General features: G+C 53.1%; 3 protein-coding genes across 7 annotated transcripts in view; all 3 read right to left on the minus strand.

Moving 5' to 3' along the window:
* Window positions 1–897: 897 nt before the first annotated feature.
* Window positions 898–4,832, minus strand: ATP6V0B (ATPase H+ transporting V0 subunit b). 3 transcript variants are annotated; one of them, XM_023221383.2, is made up of 8 exons: window positions 4,128–4,832; window positions 3,352–3,400; window positions 3,030–3,113; window positions 2,824–2,901; window positions 2,545–2,614; window positions 2,380–2,431; window positions 1,988–2,178; window positions 898–1,211 (listed from the first exon to the last, which is right to left on the minus strand). In XM_023221383.2, exons 1-8 carry the CDS (start codon window positions 4,192–4,194, stop codon window positions 1,185–1,187), a joined length of 618 nt encoding a protein of 205 aa, XP_023077151.1. In that variant the 5' UTR covers window positions 4,195–4,832; the 3' UTR covers window positions 898–1,184. The 3 variants fall into 3 exon arrangements, with proteins under 3 accessions (XP_023077151.1, XP_023077152.1, XP_023077150.1); XM_023221384.2 differs by lacking the exon at window positions 3,352–3,400; XM_023221382.2 differs by lacking the exon at window positions 898–1,211 and having other exon boundaries at window positions 1,225–2,178.
* A 1,033-nt stretch (window positions 4,833–5,865) lies between these two features.
* On the minus strand, window positions 5,866–9,246 carry DPH2 (diphthamide biosynthesis 2). Of its 3 annotated transcripts, none has more exons than XM_023221378.2 (6): window positions 8,903–9,246; window positions 8,516–8,628; window positions 8,051–8,274; window positions 7,171–7,854; window positions 6,908–7,084; window positions 5,866–6,827 (listed from the first exon to the last, which is right to left on the minus strand). In XM_023221378.2, the coding sequence occupies exons 1-6, from the start codon at window positions 9,047–9,049 to the stop codon at window positions 6,703–6,705; spliced, it is 1,470 nt and encodes a 489-aa protein (XP_023077146.1). In that variant the 5' UTR covers window positions 9,050–9,246; the 3' UTR covers window positions 5,866–6,702. The 3 variants fall into 3 exon arrangements, with proteins under 3 accessions (XP_023077146.1, XP_023077148.1, XP_023077149.1); XM_023221380.2 differs by having other exon boundaries at window positions 8,051–8,334; window positions 8,903–9,221; XM_023221381.2 differs by lacking the exon at window positions 7,171–7,854.
* A 2,561-nt stretch (window positions 9,247–11,807) lies between these two features.
* Window positions 11,808–26,800, minus strand: part of IPO13 (importin 13) — a 21,317-nt gene continuing 6,324 nt past the window's right edge. The window contains exons 3-20 of the mRNA XM_023221377.2: window positions 23,061–23,201; window positions 22,812–22,953; window positions 22,537–22,703; window positions 22,196–22,316; window positions 21,962–22,109; window positions 21,354–21,535; window positions 21,242–21,268; window positions 20,913–21,047; window positions 20,620–20,763; window positions 19,209–19,289; window positions 18,527–18,664; window positions 18,278–18,374; window positions 15,230–15,282; window positions 12,916–12,982; window positions 12,775–12,833; window positions 12,538–12,627; window positions 12,065–12,246; window positions 11,808–11,975 (exon numbers count right to left, since the gene is read on the minus strand). Of these exons, the coding sequence (XP_023077145.1) occupies window positions 11,879–11,975; window positions 12,065–12,246; window positions 12,538–12,627; window positions 12,775–12,833; window positions 12,916–12,982; window positions 15,230–15,282; window positions 18,278–18,374; window positions 18,527–18,664; window positions 19,209–19,289; window positions 20,620–20,763; window positions 20,913–21,047; window positions 21,242–21,268; window positions 21,354–21,535; window positions 21,962–22,109; window positions 22,196–22,316; window positions 22,537–22,703; window positions 22,812–22,953; window positions 23,061–23,201 (2,071 nt within the window). The 3' untranslated portion in view covers window positions 11,808–11,878. The remainder of the gene's footprint in view (window positions 11,976–12,064; window positions 12,247–12,537; window positions 12,628–12,774; window positions 12,834–12,915; window positions 12,983–15,229; window positions 15,283–18,277; window positions 18,375–18,526; window positions 18,665–19,208; window positions 19,290–20,619; window positions 20,764–20,912; window positions 21,048–21,241; window positions 21,269–21,353; window positions 21,536–21,961; window positions 22,110–22,195; window positions 22,317–22,536; window positions 22,704–22,811; window positions 22,954–23,060; window positions 23,202–26,800) is intronic.

The raw sequence follows: 26,800 nt of genomic DNA on the forward strand, positions 1-26,800 counted from the left end.
GCCCGCGCGCCCGCGCGCGCGCCCCCGCGGCCCCCGCCTCCAGCACGCCCGCACCCGCCGCGCGCCGCTGCGAGCCCGCCCTGCCGGCGGCGGAGCCCGAGCGCCCAGGAGGCACGGACCCCGGAGCGGAGGAGGAAATGGGTCAGGCTGGTCCAAAGGGTGGGCTTAGAGGTCGGACCGGCGAGCGGGTGCAGACTGTCGAGTTCTTTAGCGGGGAGTGGGGATTGGATTGGAGCGCGAACTCCCCAGGAAGGGGACCTGGAGGTTGGGCAGACTCAGGCTGGGGGGCTAGGGATTTGTCAACTCTAATTGGACCAAGATTCAAGGTCGGCCAGCAGAGAGGGGGCAGGACCCTTAAAGGCGTGGGCTGGAGGTGGCTGGGGCTTCTAGGGTAGCAGGAAACAGGGTCAGGGAAGGAGAAAAAGAGATTGGACAGGGGTGGGAGGAGCTGCGGGCCCTAGGAACAAGGATCAGAGTACAGGTTTCTGGGAGGGGCTGCTACTGGGACAGGACCATCACTGAAGGCAGAGACCACTGCCTGGGCTCCAGGCCTCACAGGGACGGAGATGACGGTCCCCGAATGTACAGCCAGGTAAGTAGATGTTGTCAGACAATTGGGGCATTGCGGTCAGAGCCCTGAGCAAACAGGCCTAGAAGGACCACAGGCACAAACACACCCAGGGGCCCATATCTGCACACTCCCTCATCCCCAAACAAGTCTGTTTGGGGGCTACAGAGTCCTCCACCCAGCACCCTTGCCTCCCCACCCAGGAGCAAGCTCTGTGCAGATCAGAAGTGTGCAGTCAGAAAGCTGACAAGGGATTGGCATGAGGCTTGTAAAGGCCTTTTTACCCTTCCTCTGTGAACGGTGGCGCAAGAGGGCAACCGAAGCTGCACTGACCCAGACAAATACCAAGTTTATTTCACAAACACTAGGAAGATGGGTTGAGGGTGGAGGTGGGGGACACAGGTGCGCAGCTGCACAGAGTCATCAGCAGCAGCCTGCTCCCGGCACTGACAGCCGGCCTGGACTGCAGTGCCTCCAAATCAACACGCAGCGAGAGGTGAGTGCAGGGAGGGCCCTGAACACCAAGCCTCTGAAAGGCTAAGGGACACAGCTCCAGCTGTCCCAGGAAAACCATCAATAAATAAGAGTGAGGCACGGCCCCACCCACACGTATCATCTAGTCACCCATCTTCACTCTGGAGGTCTGCAAAAGAAGAACAGGAAAAATCAGGCAGGGACAGAGGAATACGTAAGGCAGTGACAAATGACAGAAAATGAGACCTAGCACATGGTTGGATGGAGAGACCACAAGAGATTTATGACTAACCAGGATGGACACACTGTGACAGACAAGGCACACAGACAGGGACAGACAACCACAGAGTTACACTGTGGGACAGATGGAGAGAGGAGGCATATGGATAAAGCTAGTCACTAAGAGTCAACCCAGTCAAGCACCCACAGTCACACTCAGACCCTCAGGCTGATCCTTAGTCACAAACTCACACACTGTCAGACAGACTAGACACACACAATTTAGACAATGCTGTCCTACTGACAGGCATGTCACAGAGAAATACACATAGCTCCAAGAGGCAGTCAAACACACCATGACAGACTGATATAGACAGACAAAATTCCATCCTAGTCTAGATCACGAATACAGACTGGAGGTACGAAGAGCATGGCAGATAAAATGAGAGAACAGAAAGAGGGAGAGACTAAGTGAGAGCTATACAGATACAAAGCATTAGAAAGGGGGAAAAAACAAAACAAAACAGGGCTGTTGTCAGTGATACCAAATCAGAGACAAAAATAGCCCCTGCAAGAGAAAACCAGAAGATGGAAATGAGGAGGTGGAAGCTGTTTGGGGGAATCTATAGTTATAGGTAGAGAAGGAGAGCACTTCAGCTTCTCCAGAAGGAGGGTAAGGCTAGGTTGGGGACAAGGACACAGAGGCTCCCCAAGGGGATTCATCACCTGAAGAATTGCAACGATGACCCCAAAGAGGCCAATGGCACTGCCAAAGATCTCCACGATGAGAATCTTGACAAAGAGGCTGGGGTTCTGAGCATCGGCCAGGGCAGCCCCACTGCCCACGATGCCCACGCAGACTCCACAGAAGAGGTTAGACAGGCCTACGGTGAGGCCAGCCCCAAACATGGAGTAGCCTGGGAGGATAGAGAGGGGTGCAGTGAGGCTAAGCCAGGAATGGGGGAGATATGAGCCAATAGGGCCAATCCCCATCCCCACTCTGCAAAGCAAAAAAAGCAGGTGAGAGAATACCAAAATGGGGGGCCAAGCTGGGAGGGGAGAGAGTAGAAGCAGGCATGAAATCCCAGCATTTTGCATTCATACACCCATCCACCCACCTGCATGGTAGTTCCGATGGCCAATGGCCTTGGGGTCCGTGGCACTGAAAGGCTGAGGGAAGAAGAAAAGTAATCAGAAACTACCCTGATGCACCCCATCCAATCTCTAAGCAATGTGTAGAACACACCGGAATGGATTCCCGCCACCACCCTGGCCTTCCGTACCTCAGCCATGTTGCTAATGACAATTGCCATGATGATGCCGTAGATGGCCACAGCCTCACAGAAGATGATGCTGGTAGTGGTAGAGGTTAGGGGTAAGGAGTGGAAAGGAGAAAGAAATGAGAAAGAAACCATCCTTCCTGCCCAGTAAGTCCCCAGCAACCTTTCGCTGCTAACATCCCATCCACAAGGCGGCTTGTCAGAAACAGTATGTCAGATCAAACACACAGGCAGCGCCAACACAGCTAGTTCTGACAAAAGTCCAAGGGCCCTGACACTTACCTGACCAGGTTCTTGGTCTTGATCCTGGGGGCCTTCACTCCTCCCCCAATGATGGAGGAGCCAGTAATATAGATACCCCTGGTAGAAGGATAAGAAACTGGTGAGCAGAGCCCAAGCTGTCACTGCCCTCAGCATGACTAAGACTCCAGTGACACCACCTGCCATGACTCAGCCCCTGCCCCCAGTCCCACCACGCCAGTACTCACCAGGCTGCCCCAACCACAGACAGGGAGATAGCTAGGCCAATGCCCAGGTTGGACCACATGAAGGGCGAAGTCTCCGTCAGGAACCTGTTGTGGAGGCAGAGAAGAAAGCAATTCAGCCCTAGCAGGGAAGTGGAGCACAAAATCTTGGCCCCCCCAACCCCTCTCCAACCCCACCACCAGTTCTGCATGCAACAACTGACTGCATATTTCCCAAAGGTCCATGTCCCAGGCAGGCGGTGGTGTGGGAGAGGGACTCAGACCAGAGAAAAGAGGAGAGGCTGCAGGGCAGAAGCTTCAAGGGGAATCCTGTCCCCTCCCTTACCATGCCACATCAAAGCGGAAGCCCAAATCAAAAATGGTGTAGCAGATTCCTGCAGCAGTGAGGAAAAAAAAGGGGGGTTATGGGCTGCTCTGTAGAGAGAAGTTCCTCAACCTAAAGTAGCAGCCGAACTGAAGGGCCGCGCCGAGCTGAAGGACCACCTCCCTGTGGGGGCGTCCTCAGGCTGCCCTCAGGTGACAATACAGCTATCTAGACAGATTCCTGTGCTTAGGCCTCCATTTTCTGCCACTCCCTTGCTAAAACGACCTCCCAGACCAAGCACCTGTGCAGGCAGGATCGCCACCCGCAAGCCTGAATCCGAGGCGGGACCGAGGGAGCAAGCGCCCCAGCCAGGCCCCGCCAGATCCCGCCGGTCCAGTCCGTTCCGCTGTTTACCCAACAAGCTGTGAGTGGGGGAGGGCAAAGCGACCGGGAAAAGAGGAACCGGAGCAGCCGGCCTGTGACCAAGCAGGCCGGTCAGGAGCAAGAAAAGGGGGACGGCAGTGAGACGTGGGGGCAGGGGGAGACAGCGATAGTGGCAGAAAAGGGGAGTGCTGCCCTCGCGGCCCCTACCCTCCCGCACCCGCGCCCCTCCTCAAGCAGCTAGAGATCGGGGTCTCCTCTGTCGGGGCCAGAGGCCCTCGCAGGCGCCAGTCCAAAGAGCCCGGGGTGCAGAGCACGCGGGGGACCAGCATTCCCCGCAGGCCACTTCCCCGGTGGGTTCCGGCCCGGCCAGCTCGGCCGTGATGCTGTCCCCGCCCGCCAGGACCCGGCCTCACCCACAGCCAGCGCGCAGGCCCAGAAGGCCACGAAGACCCCGGAGTAGAGCAGCGCTAGCCCCGTCATGGCGGCGACGGCGGCGGGGGTCGGAACCGTGGGGCCGGAATTACAAACGCGTCCCAGCGTCCACCGTCCGCCCCGCAGTCTGTCCGCCCGCCCCGCAGCGTCACCTGACTCGCCCACGTGACGCGCCGGCACCACGTGACCCCACGCCGGTCCCCGCGCAGCGCCGCCGCCGGTCTAGAACAAGGCGACGCCGGAACCGCAGGCGCTGGGGATTGTGGTAATTGTAGTCTCGCGTCTCGGCGGAGGCTCGGGGGCTCTCTTTACTAGGAACTTCGACATCTGGCCGGTCCTTTTCGAGTCTCTCCACCTCGCCCTGCCAGCCCCGTTTTATTCTATAGCCTGCTCGTGGGCCCCTAAGGCGTCCTCTCTAGCCGTCGTGCGTCGTAGCCAGTGGCGGGTGGCGCCGCGCGTGCCCTCTGCCTCACCTTGCTCAAAGCGTCTCTCCGCCCCAGCGCGCCTGTTGGCTGTCGTTCCTCTGCCTGGCTAACACCTGCCGTCCTCCGAAATCGTCCTTCCGTCAAGCTTTCCCTAACCCAGTGGCAGGGAAGAGCGTTTGCTGGGCTCCCACGATGTCCTGGTGATGCTTATTAAGCTTCAGTAAGTTGTCACTCCCCTGTCGAAATGCCCTGATGGCTCCCATTTCATTCAGGAGATAAGCCAAAGTCCTCACAATGGCCTGCTAGGCTCCCCACGCCCCTCAGCTGACTTCACCTTCTAATACTCCGCCACTAACTCTCTCTTCTGCCTGCACTGCCCTTCTTGCTATTTCCTTGAACGTGCCAGCCATATTCCCACGTCACTGCCTTCACTTGCTGCCTCTGCTTCTCCTAAATATCCACGCGGCTCATCCTGTAACTTCCTTTCAGTTTTTGCTCAACTTCTTGAAAAGGCCTTCTCTGACCATTCTGTTTAATATTCCACCCCCCTTAAAAGCTCCTCTGCTTCCCAGCTTTACATTTCTCATGGTACTTACTGATCACCATTTGGCATACCAAGTCTTTTATTTGTCCATCTCCCCCTGGAAGAATGTAAGCACCATGTCTTTTGTGTCACTCACTGCTATATTTCCAGTACCTGGCACAGAGTGTGTCCTCAGTACATATTTGTAGAACACAATTGATGCCCACTTTGTCCTGGTCACCCTGTCAGCTTACAGCTCTACCTCCACCATTAGACTAGGCATTCCCTGAAGGTAGGGACCACATCTCCTTTGTTCACCTTGAATACCCTAGACAATGCCTCCATGACAGGATTCTCAACAAATGTGGGGAAGAAGAGGCGAGTCTTTTCATTTCACCCCTCTCCACCCTTAGGGCCCAGCAACCCCACTTGCTTGAAGTACCTGCCATGTTGGTTCATGCCTGCGTTTAAGCCTAAATGTCTTTTTCACTCCTTTTCTCCTGACAATTATTTTTTTCCTCCAAAAGATCCAGCTTAGGTGTTATGCCCTCTGGGAAGCCTACTCTCAGTCCTTGTCAGGTGTCTCCTGTGGCATCCAGCTGTCCCTGGGGCTTCCCTCCTCCCAGATAGGGCTGTTTCACTGTATGCTGACTGCATATTTAACTCTCTTTCCAAGTACACTGGAAAGGAATCTGGTTAAATACAGTTAACATCTACATCCCAGGACCTGTGCAGGACCTATAATATTTCATGAATTAAAAAGAAACAAAGAGAAAAGCTATCTGGTTTATTCAGGTTGCTGTGATCTCCTTGAGAAATAAGAGTCAGTGTAGACCAACACTGTCCAACAAACAGAACTTTCTGCCATGATGGCATATCCTGTAGCTGCACTGTCCCCTCATGTGGCTGTCTGAACACTTGAATGACTAATGTGACTGAGAAACTGAGCTTTTAATCTTAATTAACTTAAATTTAAGTTTAGCCACATGCACTTAGTGGCTACTGTACTGCACAGTGCAGGTCCAGCTAGACCAGTGGTTCTCAATTGAGGGCAATTTTGCCCCCTCAGAGAACATTTGCCAATGTCTGGAGATATTTTTAGTTGTCACAATTGGGGGAGTGCTTCTGATGTCTAGTGGGCAGAGGCCAGGGATGCTGCTAAGCACCCTACCATCCACCGGACAGGCCCCACAACACAGAATTATCTGGCCCCAAATGTCAGGTATGAGTTTTGAGAAACCGTGGTCTAGACTGTCTAGCACCTGCCTTTTGACAAGGACAGACCCTCAACTGGAGACCAGGAACTGGGATTGGCCAAAGGTCCTGGGCTGCCCCCAGGAAGACAGATGGGTCCAGAGGCCTCAGGGAAGTCCCTAAGCCCTTTATTCCATCAGCCAAACAACAAGCATTTACTGGGCATGTGCTTAGCTTGTGCCAGTGCCAGGACAGATCAGAGATGGATCCTATCCTCAGTGAAGGGCTGCCTGCTCTCCCTCCTTCCAAGGTCCTTCAAGGATCTTGGCAGGGGGATGGGAGGTTGGTGCAGGGAACACTAAAGGTCCTAGCAGCCATTCATAAGTCCATCTATGTCTCTGGCCCCACATGGTATCAGCCGCTTCCCTCATCCTCATAGGCGATGGCAATCCCTCGTCTTCCACTCACAGCTTCTGTCACTGGCGTCTGACCCAGGCGGGGCTCCAGCCCTTGCCAGCTCCGGGAACTAAGGAACGAGGCTGTAGAGGGAGGGGGCTCAGTCTGAGTGCACTGCATCTGGAGAAAGAGTTCAGCTGAGAGTGGAGACTTGTACATTTACCTGCAGGACTGCTCTCAGCCAGCTCCAGCTGGGGCCGTGGGGTCAGGGCCAAGCTTCCAGAATCATTTGATGACTTCCAGGCAGGTGGGGGTCGGAGAGCTCCAGTAATGAGTGACACATCTGGGGTTTCCCACAGCTCTGATTCAGGTGGTGGGAGAGGCACGTGGAAGGGAGAGCCTGAAAGGGAGGAGGAGAGAAAATCCATACTCACCCCCTGACTCCGTGCCCCAGGTTTCCAGCTTAGGCAATGCCCCACTACTCACCAGGCAATAAGTCTGCATAATGTGTGAGGTGGGGAGCCAGGCCTGGAGGTGGCCAGGCAGGGTTGCAGGCAGCTTCCAGCTCACATGGTGCCAGTATAGGTCGGAAGAAGCTACCAGAAAGCTGGGGGGCTAGGGCACCCAGAGGACAGGCTAATAGCACAAAGACATCCACCTCAGGGAAGTTGGCAAGCTTGGCGGGGGTGGGCCGCCCCAGGGCCAACACATAGCTACGCTTGCCGGCAGCCTGAGTCAGGTTCCGCAAGTGGGCCAGTGCCTCACGGTGCTGGGCTACACCCAGTGTGCCTGCCAGCAGCCCTACAACACGGGCATCTCTGGCCCTCTCTACCAGATATCGTCTTCGTGCCCTTAGCCGTCCAGCCCGGGCACCCTCATCCTGAGTCTTCCCTGTATCTGGGCAGCAGGAGAAGAAGGGTCGACCTGGTGCCCACCCCAAAAGCAGCCGACTCAGGTCTGGGTCAAGGTCTGGGTCAGGGCTGGCCTCAGAGCCCCCCATATAGAAGGCACCATACTCTTCTAGACGTCTCCCTGGGGCAAGAGGGAAGTAGCGCCCAAAACGCTCCAGGGGCTTAGGCTCTGGACTCAGGGAACCCACTGGCAGGGGAAAAGCTGGGCTGGAGACTAGCAGGTCCAGGTACCGTGGGCGCAGGAGAGTAGCCAAAGCCTCTGGAAGAGAAGGAGGTAGTGTTGATGTTGGAGCCTGGCAAAGCAGGAGCTCCCTCATCCCCAGGAGACTAAATATGACCCAGTAGGCTGGGGCCAAGCCCATATCAAGAGTTCTATGGATGTATATGGAAATGGGGAAATTAAGGCAGAAAGCAGTTGGCCCACCCTTTGTGCATACACAGGCAAAACCCCTTACCCAGGGCATGGGCACAGGCCGGCTCACTCAGCAGCACTACAGGCGCTTTGGGGTCTGGGTTCTGGGCCTCAAAGGCCTTGACGCACAGCTCCAAGGCCACAGAACGTTGACCAAGGACGAAGGCGACGGGCAGTGGGCGGGCTGGGGGGCTTAAGCAGGCAGGGCCAAAATGTATGAGAGCCTGAGCTCCAGCTTGCTCAGCACCCAGCACATCCATGCAGCAGCTGCAGGGGAGATAGCATCAGTGAAACGGGTTTTCTTCTGGAAGCGAGTTGCTGTCATCACTGGAAAATGTGGTTTCATTAAAGGAGGACATTGTCAATGAAGGGAGCTAGCATCAGGAGGGGAGTCATTACCATTATCATCAAGGAGAAACACCACCATTGAAGGCAAACACTGTCATAGATGTAAAACCCCATGAGCCCCAGATCCCCAGGCCTGGCCCACCTAAGGCCAAGTGCACACCTGCCGTAGGCTGTGTCCCCCAGAATGAACATCTTTGACCCTGTCGTCTCCTCCAGTCGTGCAGCCACAGCCACAGCATCTCCCAATAGCTGGTCAGGGAACTGCAAGGCAACCTATAAGCATAAACCATGGAGTCACGGACAGCCTCTCTCCCACCGAGGGCTTCTTTAAAGCAATATTCCAGGAGCTCCCACTCAACCTTCAAAGCCCCCAGTCCCAGAGGTGCACTCTGCCCCACGTAGTAGGTGGAAGGGAGGGATGGTCAATGCGCTGCGGACAGACTGATTCCCCCAACCCTCTCGCCCTCACAAAATCCCCCAAGATCCGGATCCTCTGGGCGACCCATCCCCACAGAGGCGAGCCATCCTTCCCTAAGTCTGTCCTTACTCGTTCACACCCCAGGTCGCGGATAAATCCAGCGACTCGCTCCAGCTCGTACACTCGGTCCAGGTCCGGGAGAGGAGTGAGCAGTCCTGGCACCCCCGCCTCTCGCTGCAGCGCCGCCTCGGCAGGGCTGCTAAACATCGACTCCATGAGGCACAGCTTGGGTTGTGGGATGAAGCTGTGGGACAGCTTCGGGGCCTGAGTCCTCAAGAGCAGCACTCAGGGGATCAAAATCGCCTTGTGGGGGTAGGGAAATCACAGTCGGCCTTCGGCCAGTGGGCATCCCCTTCAGCCATCCGAACTCCTGTTTCCCCGCTACACGTGGGACTACCGGGGAGGTTACTTCCGGGTTTTAGAGGCGTGGCTGATAGCGATTTTGCCAATCCTAAATCAGCACAGCTCCCGCCCTCCAATCCTCGCCACCAAGCCCCGCACAGAGAACCAATGTTCTGCCTGAGTCCCAGGCCAGCCGGAAGTGCATCGAGGAAGGCGCGGGGCCTTGTGGGCATTGTAGTTCCCCTGGTGCTCCTCTCGGGCGCTGGGAGTCCAGTTCAGCCCACCTGCGGCCATCAGGAGCACCAACTTCACTGTTAAGCATTTCACGTGCACGCTATCCTCTGGGCAGTATCACTGCATAATTCTTTCATTCATTCATTATTTTTGACATGGTCTCGCTATGTTGCTCGGACTGGAGTGCAGTGGCGCGATCTCCACAACCTTCACCTTCTGGGCTGAAGGCATCCTCCCACCTCAGCCTCTTGAGTAGCTGGGGCTACAGGCGCGCGCCACCACATCCAGCTTATTTTTGTATTTTTTGTAGAGACAGGTTTTTGCCATGTTGCTCAGATTGGTCATCAACTCCTAAACTCAAGCAATCCACTCACCTCGGCCTCCCAAAATGCTGAGATTACAGACTTGAGCCACGGTGCCCGGCCACACTGCATAACTTTATACTTGGTGCCGACCAGCTCAGGTTTGAATATTGTGCTTGGTCACTTGCTACTGAGTATCTTAGGAATGTCTCTATGCCCATTTCCTTATCTGAAGAATGGGGAGTTGTGACAATAGTGCCTCTTAATAAGATTGTTGTGAGGGTCAAATTAATTTATCTACAAAACTTTACAAAGTAGTTCTTTGGATATCACATGCAGTGAAAGCATTTGCCATTTAATCAGCCAAATACTGAGCACTTACTGTACATTAGGCACTTCATTTTTAGAGTTTACAGTCTTTGGAGTAAGAAATATCCCGAATGGTACCAAGGACATGACTGGCACATCCTCAGGTCACAGGAGATGCTTCGCACAGCCCCAGCCATCCTCAAACACGCTGCTTCCCATCAATACCCCCAGGGCATACCCCATAGACCTCTACCTTCCAGCTCCTCACATCCCCTCTACCCCCCATGTTTACTCATGTGCAAACACTCTCACATGCACCATCACTTGAAATGCCCTCTTTACATACCTCTGTCAGACAAGAAAACTCAGGTTCAAAGAGACTGCCTGGGGCCGGGCGCGGTGGCTCAAGCCTGTAATCCCAGCACTTTGGGAGGCCGAGACGGGCGGATCACGAGGTCAGGAGATCGAGACCATCCTGGCTAACACGGTGAAACCCCGTCTCTACTAAAAATACAAAAAACTAGCCGGGCGAGGTGGCGGGCGCCTGTAGTCCCAGCTACTCCGGAGGCTGAGGCAGGAGAATGGCGTAAACCCGGGAGGCGGAGCTTGCAGTGAGCTGAGATCTGGCCACTGCACTCCAGCTCGGGCGACAGAGCAAGACTCCGTCTCAAAAAAAAAAAAAAAAAAAAGAAAAAAAAAAAAAACAAAGAGACTGCCTGTGTAATAAGACACTAATTCAGTGGCACAAGCAGCATCAAACCCAGATCTACTGAACAGGGAAGAGGTGGGAGGAATGTGGGAGTAACCAATTCCCCATCATCCACAAGGAGATCGAAAGCTCAAGGATAAAAGTGGGGAGAACTCAGTCCTGCTCTTCAGATCTTACTGAGGAGAAGCCTGGGGTACCTGAGAGGCAGCCTAGGTGAAAACTATAGCTGAGGAGACAGAAAGGGAGGCAACACTGCTAAGGGAAAAAAGCAAGAGCAGGCCAGGAGCTGTCCCTGGTGCTGACTGATCCCTGACCATCCTGTGCTGGAAGTCCTGTGTAAGCGGGGAGCAGTGAACATATGGACAACACTAGGTCCTACTTTCCTCTTTTCTCCTCTGCGGCTGAGAGATTTTCTCTCCCTCACCTCCCTGTCACCCCCCCCCCCCCCCCCCCCCCCCCACACACACGCAGTCTCTTTCTATAGCCCTCCTCAACCGTATGCAAGTTCGATGCTGTATAACTCCACACCAGAAACCCCTCCTGGAAGTCAAAACCCCACTCCATTTCTTCCCTCCCAAATGGACCCAGCCCTACCCCACTTGCAGCCCAAAGCCTCAAGTCCTGTACCTAGGAAGCCTGCTATTCCTGTCAAAAACTTTCTCCATGAAGCCTTCCCTCACTTCCTCACCATTCTCCCAGGTTGGCATGGTAGCTATGGACTAGATCAACCTTTGTTCAGGGCAGAACAATGCAGGACAGAGCTAGGGGCCTAGTAATCAGCGCTGTTGATTAAATAAATGTATGCATACATGCATGTTGGGACTAATTTAATGGGGATGGTGGGGTTGATGACACTAGTGCAACCACCCCACCCCAAGGGCAATGGCGGTATTCTGAAGGGCTCCAGCCTAGATGTCTTGGCTACAGCAATATCTTTTCCAACCTGGGAGCTAGAGGGTGTTCCTACTATTCCCTCTCAGGCCTGGGTCCAAGCATCCTCCCATCCTTCCCCGAGGCCTTCTGGACCCAGGCTTTCAGTTAGGTGGTGGTAGCAGCAGAAAGGAGGCAGAGACAGCAGTGAGGGTCAAGGTTTACTCTTTGGGGATAGGGAAGGGTGAAGAGAAGGGGTGGGTGGGATGGGGGCACCCCTCAGTAGTCAGCTGTGTAATCTGTGCCATGGAGACCCCGGCACAGCAGTGTGAACTCCTTCACCATCTCCTTCACCCGCCTCTTGTTCACTCGCTCGCTGAAGGAGAAAAGGGAGAGCAGGTTAGCACCAGCCACCACCACTGCCCCCTCTCTGCCTGAGCCCAGGCCCACCCCAGCTCTGCTCACCGAAGGATCTGCTGGCTGAAGGTATCCTTCTGTTCAGGGCTGAGGCGGGCAGAGGGAAAACCAGGTGGCTGCAGGGCCTCCTTGATCCACATGCTCAGAAGGCTGAAGCAGTGCTTGTTCAGGGCGAACAGGATGTCGGCAAAGCAGTCCATGAGGCTGCGGGAGGCCTGGCCCCCAATGGCCTGAAGGAGAGGGGTTCTCAGCACACCAGTGTGTTGCCCCTTCTGCGGCAAGAATGCCTAACTGCCCCAGGCCCTCTGGACAGTTCCTAAGCCAAACCACATCACGGTGAGCGCTGCTTTTTGAGAGCCAGCTGATCCCCACAGCAATCCCAACAACTTTCAGCCATTTAATTGAAGAAGAAACAGAATCTGAGAGCTTAGGGAACCAAAGGCTCAAACCTCCCAGAAGGCCAGCTGCCTCAGCAGTGTGGGGCCCTCACTCCCATCAAACCCCCCTTTGCTCCATCTCACCTCCAGCACTGCTATGAGCAGCATACGACCGTCTTCCTGTACCACTTTTCCCACAGACTCTACTTCCCCACACCGAGGCAGCAGCTCTGTCTGCAGAGGATGGAGAGGCCCATCAGCCCAGCTCCTTCCCAGCTCTCCCTGAGGACAAGACCTGTACACCCCAGCCCTACTGTCTGGAGTCCTGGGCAGGGCAGGGCATTGGGGTGGCAGTGGGTCAGGGTTCAGCATGGGACTCACAAAGAAGCCACAGGAGGCCTTGACAGTAGGTGCCTCAGGGAACTTGAGGGCCAGCACAGCTGTGGGACAGGCAGAGGCAGATCAGTTTAAGGATCCTCCTAGGGGAGTCCCAGGCCCACCCGTCCGTCTCGCCCCACTTACCACACTGGAACACAGCTTTGACATCCAATCGTTCACACAGGAACAAATCTGGCTTCCGCTTCAGAGCCTGCAGGAGGTGGAGCTGGTAAGCCCAGCCCCAGCCAGCTCCAAGGACCATCCCCCCACTCACCTGCCACCCTAGCCCCCAACTTCACACCTCACAGGTAGAGGCTGCCAAAACCGGCTACCCAGCCATTTCTGGGGGACCTGGACCACCTCAGAGTTCAGTAGGTCAGGTGAGGACAGCTCAAGGGATGCTATGTACGTGTATGTGTACATGAATGCATGGATGTATGTGAGAGAGGTTGGGGGTGGGGCTAATGCAGAAAGTTTGGGTTCCAGACACCTTTCCCTCTCCCCTCCATCAGGGCCAGATGTCTCGCAGGCTCTAGGTTGCCAGCAGTGACTTCATGTTGATTCACAGAGGGATTTAAGCACCCCAGGTTTGTGAACAGGGCAGCAGGAAGAAGAGATGGCAGCCAGACAGGGAGCCCTCAGCCCAACAGCCCTCCTCCCATGTCCCTCCTGTATTCCTGAAGGACCCTCTAGCTCCTGCTCAAGAAGAGGAAAAGTACAGCAGGAGCCTTGGAGCCTCGGCCCCGTCTTTCACCCAGGGTACCCTGTGTCCAGGCCCTCTTCGGCCATACACCCACCAAGGAGTCAGTGCTGCTGTGGGTGAGGGGGAAGAGATGAAGTGAAGGGGACAGATGGCCTGCCCCGAGTGGTACCAGGACATGACTGGCACATCCTCAGGTCACAGGAGATGCTCTGCACAGCTCCAGCCATCCTCAAACACTGCTGCTCCCCAGCAATGCCCCCAGTGCATACCACGTAGACCTCTACCCTCCAGCCCCTTACATCCCCTCTACCCCATATTTACTCATGTGCAAACACCCCCACATGCGCCATCACTTGAAATGCCCTCCTTACATACCTCTGTCACACCCCTAACATACACACGCTCTCCCCATCTGGAACACACCCTCATTACACAGTCACACACCACACCTGCACATCCCCAAACCATGTCCACACACCTACACCCTCAGCCTTGCCACAGTCCCCCTGTGCACTCTTCCAACATACCCATCCACAAATACACATTCAGACACCCGCCCCATCAAAGATACACCCTTGAAAACACCCACACACATATCCATCCAGGCCCAGAACACTCCCTGTTCTTCCCTCCTCCCACCCTCCCCCTCCCCCAGAAACTAGACTTGTAAGTTCCAGGAGAGCAAGAACTGTGCCTGCTTTTGCTCACTATTATATCCTCAGTACCTAGCAAAGTAGAGCATGTATCACATACTCAATAAGTATCTGTGGAATGATTAAGCAAAGAAACACTCCATTTGCCCCAACTCACAGGTTAGGGGGTCTGCATGCTAGGAACCCCTAACACACAGAAGCCCCCATCACTAACTCCATGCCCCCACAGCCCAACATCCATCTCCAAACCATACTCTGATACAGACATACCAATGCCTCAACATACACTTCTGTCCTTCATAATACACACTCCCACAACCCAACACACACACCCTTCCAACACATGTCCATGCTCTAAATCCATCAAGGCCTAACACATCAACAAACAACACAAAACACACAACACATCAACATACAGCACACATCAAGGCACACATTCATCCCAGCACCCAACACAATACACATACTACTTACAAGTGATTTCTGTTCCCTTCCCAAACCAAACTCAAAACATACAAAATAAGGTCTCACACACTGAAACACATACAAAACGCAAACACATCCTAACGTGGAGCCTGCGCTCCACCTCTCAGCAGCAGTTCAACCTCTCCAACAGCCCACCTCTGGGCTCCACTGTGCACATTCCTCTTCAGCCCCTCGCTTTGGAGCTGCTCCCAGCCTACCTCTCAGGGGCAGGCTGGGGGCACTGAGGCAGGCAGTTCCCGGCAGGAGCACGGGGACAGTGAACCCCAGGCCCTTCAACTCCAGCCCTACCTGTGAACTTCTTGGGCAACAAGAAGCTGTTGGGCGCAGTTACCACCCCCTCCCTTTCCCACTCCCCACCCGAGGCCAGCCCAGCTCCCTCCCTTCGGGATCAGCCTCTCCCTGGTCTTTGTAGAAGACTGAGCTAGTTGAGGCATAGGGGCACTAAAGGAGGATGTTGGGTTGTCAACTTCCACGGAAACAGATGAAGAAACTCTATTCAACTGAACAGAAAAAAAATTTGTCAACAGAAAGCTAAAAATAGGCTTAAATTGAATTTCAACATAAGAGAAAGAGAAAGAGAGAGAACAGAACGTGAATGAATAAAACTAAAACACACCTGTGCCAGGAGTTGCATAAATGAATCAACAATATCAGGATGATCCCTGGGCCCTAAAATATAATAAAGATGGAACTTAAGAAAAAATTATACAAACAGCAACTCAACCTCATATAGTTATGTGGGACTGAGAGCCTGCAGGGAGACAGCGTGGGGGCACATGAGCAGCAGGAAGCAAGATAAAGAAACAAAACATACAAAAACCATGAACTGGGAGAAGCCCAACAGAAAGAGACGGCAAAGTGAAGGACGGGCCTGCCCCAGCTCCCTCCAGGGGGCCTTCCGCCTACTCCCCACTCCTCCTCGGGCCATCCCCTCGTGTTCCCTTGGTACTTGAGCAATTCTGGACTTCATATAGCTGAAGAAATGGCCACCACACTTACTGTGGCCTCTGGCAGGTTGGGGTAGCCCTACACCACTCCTAGCACATACCTCCCAGCAGCCAGTTATTGAAGAGGAGAGCTGGGATGGCAGGTGGGGGTGAGGGGTCAGTCCTTGGTATCTCCTTTTGTGGTTTATCTGAGGGCCCTAGAAAGGCCAGGGCATCAGAGCCTGAGTAAGTGCCACCTCACTTCAGTGGCCTTAGGGCCCTTGATCTGGCGAAGGAAAATAATCTATTTGGTCCACTTAAACCAGAGGACTCTTGCTTAGGTATGGCAGTGCCCAGCATGCTCTGGAGATGGCCTGGCAAGTCACTGGCAGGGAACCAGAGGAGGAAACAGCATCATAAGGCCAAAAACAAGAGCCCCACCCCAGCAAAGCTCCTCTACATGGACACAGACTCAGCAGAGAGCCAAGCTCAGGGCTGAGGACTAGTTCCCATCACCTGGACATGCCAAGAAACAGGGAAAGCAGTCAACGTGTCATCCCATGGTCCAGTGGGAAGGCAGAGCCCGAGGAAGGAATGGCTAAGATTGGGATGGCATAACAGGTATGGGAGCCATCCTGTCCAGCGAGACAACCAACAAGCCCAACAAATATGATGTTGGACACTTCTGCCTCCAGTTCTGATGATTCCTGAGGCAAGAATATGGCATGCACCTGGAGCTCCTACCCAGGCTTCTCCACTCTGAGGAGGATGTGGTGCAAAACCATCTGCCTAAGACACCACTAAGTAGCTGTGTGATCTTGCGCAAGCCACAAATGCTCAGTTTCCCCATCTGTAAAGCAGATAATCTCTGCCCTGCTTCCTTCTCTAGGCTATGAAGAGTGACCAGTAAATAAAGACTGCTCCTTTGGTATCTGAACTCTGAGTTATTTAAGTCCTAGAAAGTGAGGCCCAATGTGCACCCTGCAGGTTGGATATTCAGCAGCCACCCTGCTAGAGGTGGGCCAGACAGCGAGAAGGTTCCAAGGGCAGGGAGCCCTCCCTCTCCTTTACTTAATAGCGTCTGTGGCCTGCTGTATTCTGGCCTCATTCTGGGCACTGGGGATGCAGAGAGAAGAAACTCAACCCTACTCTTGAGGGGCTTAGTCTAGTAAGAGAGACAGACATGAAAGCTGATTATTGTGTGTGATCGGTGCTGTTTCAGCAGTGTGTACGGGATGCAGTTTCAGTACAGTTAGAAGCACCCAATTCTGCCTCAGAGAAATTACTTTGAGAAGTGATGCAGTCTTCCTCCTTTGTAAGGCATGAAGGAGTGAGAGTTCACCCAGTAAAGGGCATAGGACCTTCCAGTCAGAGGAGCAAGGCACAGGGATCAAATGGGACACGGTAAGGAAGAGGCAGTGTGGCTGGAATGTTGGGAGTCATGAGGACATCGGCAGGAGAGGACAGGAGAGGCATGACAGAGCCTTGTCATGTGGGTGGGAATGGAACAATAAGCTGAGGGCAATGGGAACAACGAAAGGGTTTTAAGCCTGGGAAGACAAATGCTCAGATTTGTGTTTCATGAAGATTATAGCTGCAGTGGGCAGAACAGATTGGAGAGAAGGGGAGATGTCCAGAAAACCCACTAGAAGGTTGCTGATAATCCAGGTGAGACCCTAAACTGAGGCAGTGGCCACAGAGGTGGGTGGAAGTGGACCGACCGAGAGAGAATCAGGAGCCAGGATCAATGGGGCTTGTCCCAGATTGGGTACAGGGAGTGGGAGAGGTGGAGTTGAGGATGACCACACCAGGTTTCTGGTTCAGTTTTCTCCCCAGTTTGGACCTACTCCATGGCCCACAGAAACAGAGGCCAGGATCATGAGACCAAGCACTGAGGATATGAGCTGCAAGTACTCTGGGCACCAACCGAGACCCCTGGGGAGCCTCAAACCTGTGACCACGCATCCAGGCAAGGCTCATGAGGCTAGCTGAGCAGTGTTTTTTTTTTTGTTTTGTTTTTGTTTCTCCAAATTGGAAGCCTGGATTAGACAACACGAGAAGCCTGAATGAAGCCCCTGCTCCCAACTCTCTCAGGCAAAGGGCCACAGTGAATGGAGGGCTAGGACCACAGTCAAAGGTACTTGACTTCAGGCCTAGAAAGGACTAAGCCTTGATGCGGGGAAAGGAACCAGCAGTCTCTGAGTACTTCACTGTGCAAAAGCCCCCAAGCCAGGGGCCCAGAAGATGTGACTTTAACACCTGTAAACAATCATTTCAAGTATATGGTATCTCCGTTTCACAGATATGGAAATGAAGGCCCGGCAAAGGTAAGTGACTTGCCCAAGGACACACAACTAGTTGGTGGTGATGAACTTAGAATCTAGGTCTAGTTGACTTCAAAAGACTGTGCTCTTTCCACTTTTCATTATATCCCAAAGTAAAGGAGCCAGCCTAGTGCCCCAAGTCCCTCAGAGCCTCTGCCCACCTCCCACCCCCACCTCCTTCTTCCATATCCAGACTGGCCTTGAGCCCAGCAGGCCAGCAGAAGACATCATTCACCCTCTTATCCACTTCAACCTAAGGTTTCAACTATTGTAAGGTGCTGTGCTTGATCCCATCAAGTCCCACGTGTGACTCAGGGGACGGAGAAGAACAGAGTGGGCAGCTTTGGCCCCCCATTTGGGGAAGCAGAGGCAGTGGCAGTGGCAGCAGCAGCAGAGACCCTGGTCAGGACCTACCTTGCTGGAAGAGAGTGAGTGTGACGGAGGTGACGAGCAGGAAGAGGGCCTCAATTGGGGGAAAGTGGGCAGGCTCATGAGCAAAGATGTGGACCAGCTACAAGAAAGCAGGGAATGCTGGTCAGCTGAGACCCAGTCTCACCAGGACAGAGCAATATCCCTGGAATGCAAGTGGGGACCCCAGCCACAACAGCCATCTGACCCACCCCCACCCAGGGTCAGGAGCTCTGCCCCAACCAGAAGGCCCACCTGTCGAGTGAGGTCAAGAGCAGAGGCCTGGGGGATGGTGCTGTACATCCGACCCAGCATCTCACACAGCTGTGGCACCATGGGGGCAAAGTCATCCAGCAGCGTCTTAACAGACTTCTCAAAGATAGCGCACACCGCCTTGGGAAGAAAGCAAAGGGGCCCTGGTCAGCAGGTCATGATTGGCTGGAACAGCGCTGAAGCCCTGCACAGAGGGGGCTTAAAATCGGGCCCTTACCTATAAGCCTTGCCTGGCCCTGCAAACAAAAGAACATAAGCAAGTCTGACCCTTACCCTGAAAGGCAGGGGCAAAGGCCCTTCACTGAGGGGCAAAGGATGTAACTGTAGAACTTAACTCCTGCTACTTACAGCTCTACCATTTCCTCTCAGGGAGCAGCAACAGCAACAAAAACCTGAATTGAAAAGGGACCAAAGGCAGGTCTCTGGTGCTAAAACAGTTGCCTGAGTGTCACTCGACCCTAATATTATAGTTCTTGCATTAAGCACTTCTCATGATATTGGGGAGTTCTAAATGTCTTCCCAAAAGATTCCTCATCTCTATGGGGCAGGATTCACCTCCCTTGTTTCTCCAAACCATTGTAAGCTGAAGTGTGGCAGTAACATCTTACCCTGCTACACCTCTGAGCAGTCACTGTGGGAGCAGAGGACAAGGGTCAGGGCTCACCTCCACAACCTGGGCATCATTCAACCATTTGCTCAGCACCTTCTGGATAAGCTGGAAGACCTGCTGCAGCACCACCACCACCTGAAGACACAGGAAGAAGTGAAGTGCTTCTGCTATCGATCACTGTGACCCACTTGAGAAGGACTTGGTAGCAGGGAGGAGGGGAGCAGTTCAAACCTATTACCCCAGAATGCACACTGAAGACCCAGTGCATGGGTCCCCTAGGGGAAGAAGTGGTTTGCTGAACTCTCTCATGAATGAAAAAGGAGGATATCCTGAATTCTAGGGATCATCTCAAAGGAAGCCTCAAACTGCAGAGCAGAGATATCACAAGTGCTTCATAAGGTTACAAAAACTTTGTAAACTTAAAAATAAATCACCCCCTATCTCTGCTCTGTAAAACCAAGGCTATGGACTAGCCTCTGAAGTGCAGATGCTATCTCCTCCAAATAGGCTTGAGGTAGGGAGCCCCAAGGAATGCACAGATGCAGGCTTAAGCTGCTCTCCCAGCTTACGGAGGAGTAGAGAGCAGACTGAGGTCCTGGGAGGTGAGGAAAGGCAGGATGATGACTACCATGTAAAGAAGCAGCTCTGTGGGATGACAGTGGCCCAGGTGTGGTCTAAAGCCAAGAGGCTAACTGAAACTGGGTTGGGGAGTTAAGCAAAGAGGCCATGATGCCCATGGCTTCCTTTTCTCCTGAAGAAATCCTGGAGGGAGTTCTGGGAACAGCAACCAAAGCAGTCTTTGTAAAGAACTTTACAATATGCAAACTACCTTCACTTAAGACCACATCTACTATCCAGCACAGTTCTATGAATTGAGTAAGCCAGACATTTCAATGTTCTCAGTTTTTAATGGGAAGCTGAGGCTTGCCCCAGATCAAGCAGCTTGTAAGTGGTCACCCCAAAACCTGTGCCCAAGCTTATCACAAGACTTATCACACTGCTTTGTGACAATCTGAGCAACTTGAATTTCCTCTACACTGGGAGCAACTTGAAGGCCAGAACTACTACATAAGAGGATGTAATGAGCATCCTTAGTGCTCACAGGGGACAGTAAGTGTTGAAGTAGAAGGCCCTACAGAGCTGGAGGTTGAAAAGGGGCCCATAATAACATCACTTAAGGGTTGAAGGATATAACGTCAATGTTCCTCATGAGGCTGAGGAATCTCAATGACACCACCCTAATTGGGCTGGGGACAAGGACAACATCACACACAGAGTTGAGTGAGATAATGACATTGCTACCTACAGAGTGAGGCAATTATAGGTCATTCATGGAGTCAGAGGACCAATTATATCACCCCCACGGGGCAGGGAGAACAATGACAACATTACCCACAGAATTGAAGAGTGACAATGACATTCCCACAGGTGGGGGTGGGGGGATGGCAAAGACAATGTCACCCACGGGGTTGGGTCCCTGTGGCACTGGCAGCTTCCGAAGCTCAGGGCCTTCATGATCATCCTCATGATGACTGATGTCCAGTGTGGTGAAGAGGTTGGAGAGAAGCCCCAAGATGTGAACAATGGCCAGCTTGTTGGAGGGATTGGGCTGCAGGGAGAAGCAAACCAAGCTCCAGATCTCCTAGCCCCAGCTTGGTCCCCAGATCACTGAGCCCCAGCTCTAAGGGCCAGCTCCAACCTCACCCCTCATCAGCCATAGCATACCAATACTGCTCCCGGCCCCCAGAGCTCACTCACTATCTCCTCTGCCAGCTTCTCCAGTTGCTGGATATAGGGTGAGATAAGCGAGTGCAGGTTCTTAAGAATCTCCTCCACTTGAAGAGCTGACAGCAGGAAGCCCAGCGCCTGCATCAGCCACATGCACTGGCTTGTCTGTGGGGCAGAACATGGATGGTCAGTCCTGGCCACATCTAGTTGTGGGGTAAGAAGGAAAACGGGCCTCTTGGGAGAAGAAAAACACGGAGAATAAGGGGTAAGAGGAAGGGGAAGGCCAAAAAACAGGATATCAGGGATAAGAGATTCCCACAAGACCCCCAAGGAGACCCCTAGAAACTTCTGAGCCGCACCTTGTGGATCTGTTTCATCAGCACATCCTGCAGGGGGAGAAAGAAGGAATGTAGTATCAGCACGGTGCAGAGTGTGCTCTGAAGCTCAGCACCATCCAGGGCCCCTGCATACCTGGGACACAGCCACAATGTTGGCAGCATAGGGAGGCAGGTCATACTTGCACTCTCGGCAGATCTTCTTGAGGGTAGACACAGAAGAGACAGACAGCTCAGGATTGCCTAGGGCATGCAGTACCAGGGGCAGAACACTGTTGATCATGACGGGGTGGTCAGCCAGCCATTCAGACAGAGCTCCTGGAGGAAGGAGGGAGACAGAAGGATCTTTGAGGCAGACCAGACTGGCTTTGTACCATGTCTCTGAGGCAAGCAGAGTTCCTGGCAGGGTCAAGTTGCAGCCCTAGCACAGAGCACTGCTCCATTCAGAGGACATACGCATGTGTATGCTCAAACATGAGCCTTACAGCTGAGAAGCAGGGAAGGGTTACTCAACAGAGGCCCAGTACTGCTGTTTCACTGACAGTAAACTAGCCTCACTGAATTCAGCTCCGTGTGCCATCAGATGGACCCCCTAGACCTGCCAGGACAGTCAGTTTGTTACAACACTGATTGCGTGTAGGCACATGGCTCTCCCATTCTGGATAGAATCCAGCATGCCGGCTGTGGCCGGGGTGGGGTGCTGTGGCTCTGGGAATATGGTCATGGGTGTGTGCCAGGTCTCACCAATGGTGAACATGACAGTGTCTGCCAGCTGCACGTTGCTGATGCTGATCCGTGGGATGAGGCCAATGAGCCCAGGCACCACATCAGAATAGTTGACGTCAATGGTCTCTGCGATGGATTGGAAGCCGTAGAGGAGGGCCTCTGTGTGCTGGGGAAAGAGGGTGCCACTGGCTTGGATGAGGAGGAGGGTGTGACAGGTCTGGGAGGGCTGAGGGAATCAGGCTTGGGAGGTACCTGCCAGGAGTAGGGCTCCTCTGAGCTGGTGAGCAAACGACCCAGCTTGTCATAGAGGTTGCTGAGCAGCTCGGCCCCCAACATCTCATAGACATACATGAGCGTGTCTGAGATGTCCACCCTGAGAAGCAGATGAAGGCCTTTTATACTGCCTGGATCCTGACCCTGGATCCTGCCCCCAAGCCCAGGAGCCTACCCCAGTACCCCCACAACTCTGTAACAATGCCTAGAAAACAGAGAAAGGAGCCCCAAAATTCAGAAAGCCTGGCCTTGGGCCCCTTCCCTCATTGCCTTCATTATTTCTGGACTCCATTTTAGTGGAGTTGGCCTGCTACCATCACCTGTAAATTCGGAACTGCTCCTTCTCGTCTGAGGACCAGAATCCATATTCCTCATCAGAAGGGAACTGGGCCTTGTGCAGAAGCACATCCACCAGCTGGAAGTAGACTGGCCGGTACACCTGCTGGTATACAGCCTGCTTCTCTGCCTCAAAGGATAGAATATCATCCTGAGAGAGCCAGGGAAGACAATTAGCCACCTCACCAGCAGCCATAGAAGCCCATGATCCACTTTCTTCCACCACAGCCCAGTCCTACTGGAGGTCACACAGACACACCTGCAGTGTGTACCAGAAGGTGAGGGTTAGGGAGCTGGTGGTCTCGTTGACAGGATAGTGGCCAGGGATGCCTGTGCAGAACATAATCATGTTGACAAGTGCCAGGAAACTCTGCCAGTGCTCTACTTGGTCCAGCAAGGCCCTGGGGAGGAGGAGACACAGTCAGGTCAATCTACCTCTCCAGGGACTTCCATAACCCCACCTCTTAGAGGGCCCTACTATCCCACCCCCAGCTGCTCCACCCCTTACCGAGAGTGGTTCTCGCCCAGGGCCACAGCGATGCGACAGATGCCATGGGAGGTCTCCATGTCCCCATTCTGCACTGCCTGCCGCAGTTGTTCCTGCAGACCCAGCACTAGCGGGATGAGCTTCAGGAGTGTGTTCACGTACCTAGAGGCACGAGGTGAGAAAATCCATCAGAGCTCTCTGCTCACCACCACACTGGCTTTAAAAGAAAGGCATAATCTCCTTGTCTTCCTTCAAAGCTCCCCTCCCCTTATCAAATCCTAAGCAAAACAAGGGTCAGGGTCTACATGGCAGATTTGATGTTCCCCATGTTGGGAAGAACCTTAGGTCAGGGCCCCCAGAACTCTGAGAGGGAAGTATGAGAAGGTCGGTATTATGGGCTGAATTGTGTTCTCCAGCTGGACTGCAAGCCGATTCCAGAATGGGTGAAGATTTTGTGTTTTGAGATGGGGTTTTGCTATGTTACCCAGGCTGGTCTCGAACTCCTGAGCTCAAGAGACAGCCTCCTGCTCAGCCTCTGGAGTAGCTGGGATTACAGGTGTGAGCCACCACATCCAGCTAGGTTACAACTTTTGGGGAGGTTGAGATGAAGTGAATATATTTTGCATGTGGTGATAACATGAAGTTTGGGGCACCAGAAGGCAGACTCTCATGGGTCAAATTATGTCCCCACAAAAAAGATACGTTTTTTGATAAATCCTAATCCCCAGTACCTCAAAATGTGGCCTTATCTGGAAATAAGATAATTGCAGATGAGGTTATACTGGAGTAGGATGGACCTGAACTCCAATATGACTGGTGCCCTTATAAGAAGACATCCATGTGAAGACAGAGACATACAGGGAGAACGCCACATGAGGACTAAAGTAGAGAGTGGAGCGATGCAGCTGGAAGCCAGAGAACACTGAAGGCTGCCAGCAAACCACAGAGCTAGGAAGAGGCAAGGACAGAGTCTCCTACAGGTTTCAGAAGGAGCTCAGCCTTGCCAACACCTTGATTTCAGACTTCTAGCCTCCACAATTGTGAGACAATGAATTTCCGTTTGGTTTTAAAGCCACCTCGTTTGTGGTACTTTGTTATGGTAGCCCTAGGAAACTAATACAGTCTGGCAGGGGTGACTGAACAAGAGTGGGAGACAGAAGAGTAAACACAGGCTCTGAAGGCCTGATTTAAAAAAAAAAAAAAAAGATTTTGGAAGGCAGCAACAGCTCATGAGAGCATCCATCCCTGCCATCCACTCTACTCCCTACCACCAAATCCCAACTTTTGAGGAGTCTGGTGGCAGCAGGGAGGGAGAGAAGTAGATAATGAACTCAGAGAGAGCTAAGAGGCAAAACAGACAGGATTTGACGACTGACTGGATATGAGGAAGGCGAAGAATAAAGGCAACTCTCAGGTCACTGGCTAAACAACTAAGTAGATGGTGGAGCTATTTACTGAGACCTGTGGAGTGAGGAATGGGGAATAGCAACACCTTTAACAGGAGGTGGAAGGTGATAAGCTCAGTCTTAGACAAGTTGATTCACAGACACCTGATAGGTTATGCAGGCAGAAGCATCTAGAAAGAGTTGGATATAAAACCCCGAGACCCAGCATAGAGGTTAGAGCAAAAGCCATAGATTTGAGAGTCATCAGCTAACAGCTGGTAATCGAAGCTATGGGAGTAGATGAAAATTGCCCAGGGAGAATGTGTTGAATGAGAAAAAAAATAAGAGGGTCCAGATCAGACAATGATCTCTAAAGGAGAAGGACAGATAGCCCAGTATACAAAGGGGACTGAGAGAAGCCTGGCTCAGCCCACTGGATCCCTCTCCAGCACCTTGGTCTGTGGAGATGAGACTAAGCAGAGGAAGCCACGCTCTAACAGTAGGGATCAGGTGCTTGGGACCCCTCTGTTGTCAATCATAGTGTCACCATAGCAATCTATTTTAGGGAGTGGGGGACTGAGGATCCCAGAAGGAGTTCTATCTGGACTTGCCCCAAGCAGGTTGCTAGGCAGTAGCCTCATATCCTTGGTGGGAGGATGAGAATGACAAAAAGAAGCAACCAGCCCAGGGACATCGGCCTCCTTCTCCACATCCCCATTCTGGTAGGAAAAGTCATCCATGCCAGGATATCCCCAGCCCAGAGACAGCCCCACGGGGTGCTGCCTGGAGACAGCTGGGATAGCTTCAGTCTCCTGACCCTGACACGGGCTGCACCACCAGACAATGGGCATTTTCAGGCCAGACTCTGGCACAAAGAGAAGGGGCAGGGCCAAGGCTATGGCCCACAAGCTCCTCAGCAACTGAGATGGGTGCAGGAGGTAGCGCTCTACCCCCATAGCATCTCCACTGTATTCTAAGGCTCCTTCCTTCACCTGCCACAGTTTATGCAGATGGCAGATACTCAGTGAAGGTTCTTAATGTGTCTCATCTGAGCCTCATAATAGAACAAATCGAGGATAATACAGCCTCAAAGGGCTCAGAGTATCATATCACTCAAGGTCATACAACTTAGAAGCAGAATCCAGGTTGAAACTGCCCCTTAAACTGCTACAGGTCTGCTTTTCTTTCAGGGTCCCACCAGGATTTCCCCAAAGGATCTATGTGCATCTCAGCCCATATCTCCAGTCTTAACTGATGGGAGCCCCCAACAGCCTGCCTAATTCACTTTCCCTCCCTCCCCAACTCCCAAGGAAAAGCTTTTCCAGCATTAAAAACATATTTCTGGAAAAAAAATACATTTCAAAGGAGAGAGCCAGGAAGCAGCAGCAGCTGTGGAGGGGCAAGAAAAGGGTGACTTGAGTACAAGCTTAGCCAAGGGGAGGGCCAATATCAGGACACCTGGGGAAGGCGTGCCTGGATGACCCAGGAGTCAAAGCCACTGAAGGTGACTTTCACAAGCCAAAGCTGGGAACTAGACTGGGTAGAGCAAGGACCAGGCTCGGATTCTGGGTTGGATGCAGCTCACCCATGGGAAGAAGTTCTTGCATAGATTTCCTACCACCTGAGCACCTGTGTCTGCACCTGTGAGTGGACAGAACCAGTCTGAGGTCCCAGAGGTTTCTAGGTGTGGGGTTAGGAGACAGGGAGGATGTCTTTATGACCACAGCTGAGGCTGGGTTCAAGAGGCCTGGCTCCAATCGGTCAGTTCAAGTAGCCGAGGCAGGGCTGCTGGGACTCCTCCGCTGCTGCTCACACGGAGCTCAGCCCAGACCTGCAATTAGAGCTTCACTTCAGGAGCAGAGCTGAGAAAATGGGGAGAGTTGCTAAGCAACCAAGAGGCTGCAGCCAATGGGCGCCAAGGAGGCTGTGGGTTACCTCACTGGCTCCTTGCTCGCTCATTCGTTCAGAGGAGAAGGGGCATCAATTACCTGCCAAAGCCCTTGAGATTGGCTGGGCGGGTAAACTTGGGTGTATCCAAGGACACCTCACATCACCCACACACTTGCCCTGATCTGTTTCCCTTAGTCACCAACTGTCGGAGCCCACCCAGCACTTGAGCTTCAGGCTGCCAAGAGAGGCCTTGATCTGGGACTAGGTATCCAGCTTAAGCTGGAAAGCCTGGGAAGCCGGGGGATAGGTATCATAATAACTGCCAACACAATAATGAAACCAAATACTGGCAACTGCTGTTTACGGAGTACATAGGAACCATGCTAAAAGCTTCACATTCTCTTATTTCATCCTCATACCGAAACAATCTTTTATTTTTTAAAATCAACCCCAATATTTTGTTTAAAGTTTTAAAAGGCAGTCATT

Source organism: Piliocolobus tephrosceles, chromosome 1 (assembly GCF_002776525.5).
Source record: "Piliocolobus tephrosceles isolate RC106 chromosome 1, ASM277652v3, whole genome shotgun sequence".
NCBI classification, from domain to species: domain Eukaryota; kingdom Metazoa; phylum Chordata; class Mammalia; order Primates; family Cercopithecidae; genus Piliocolobus; species Piliocolobus tephrosceles.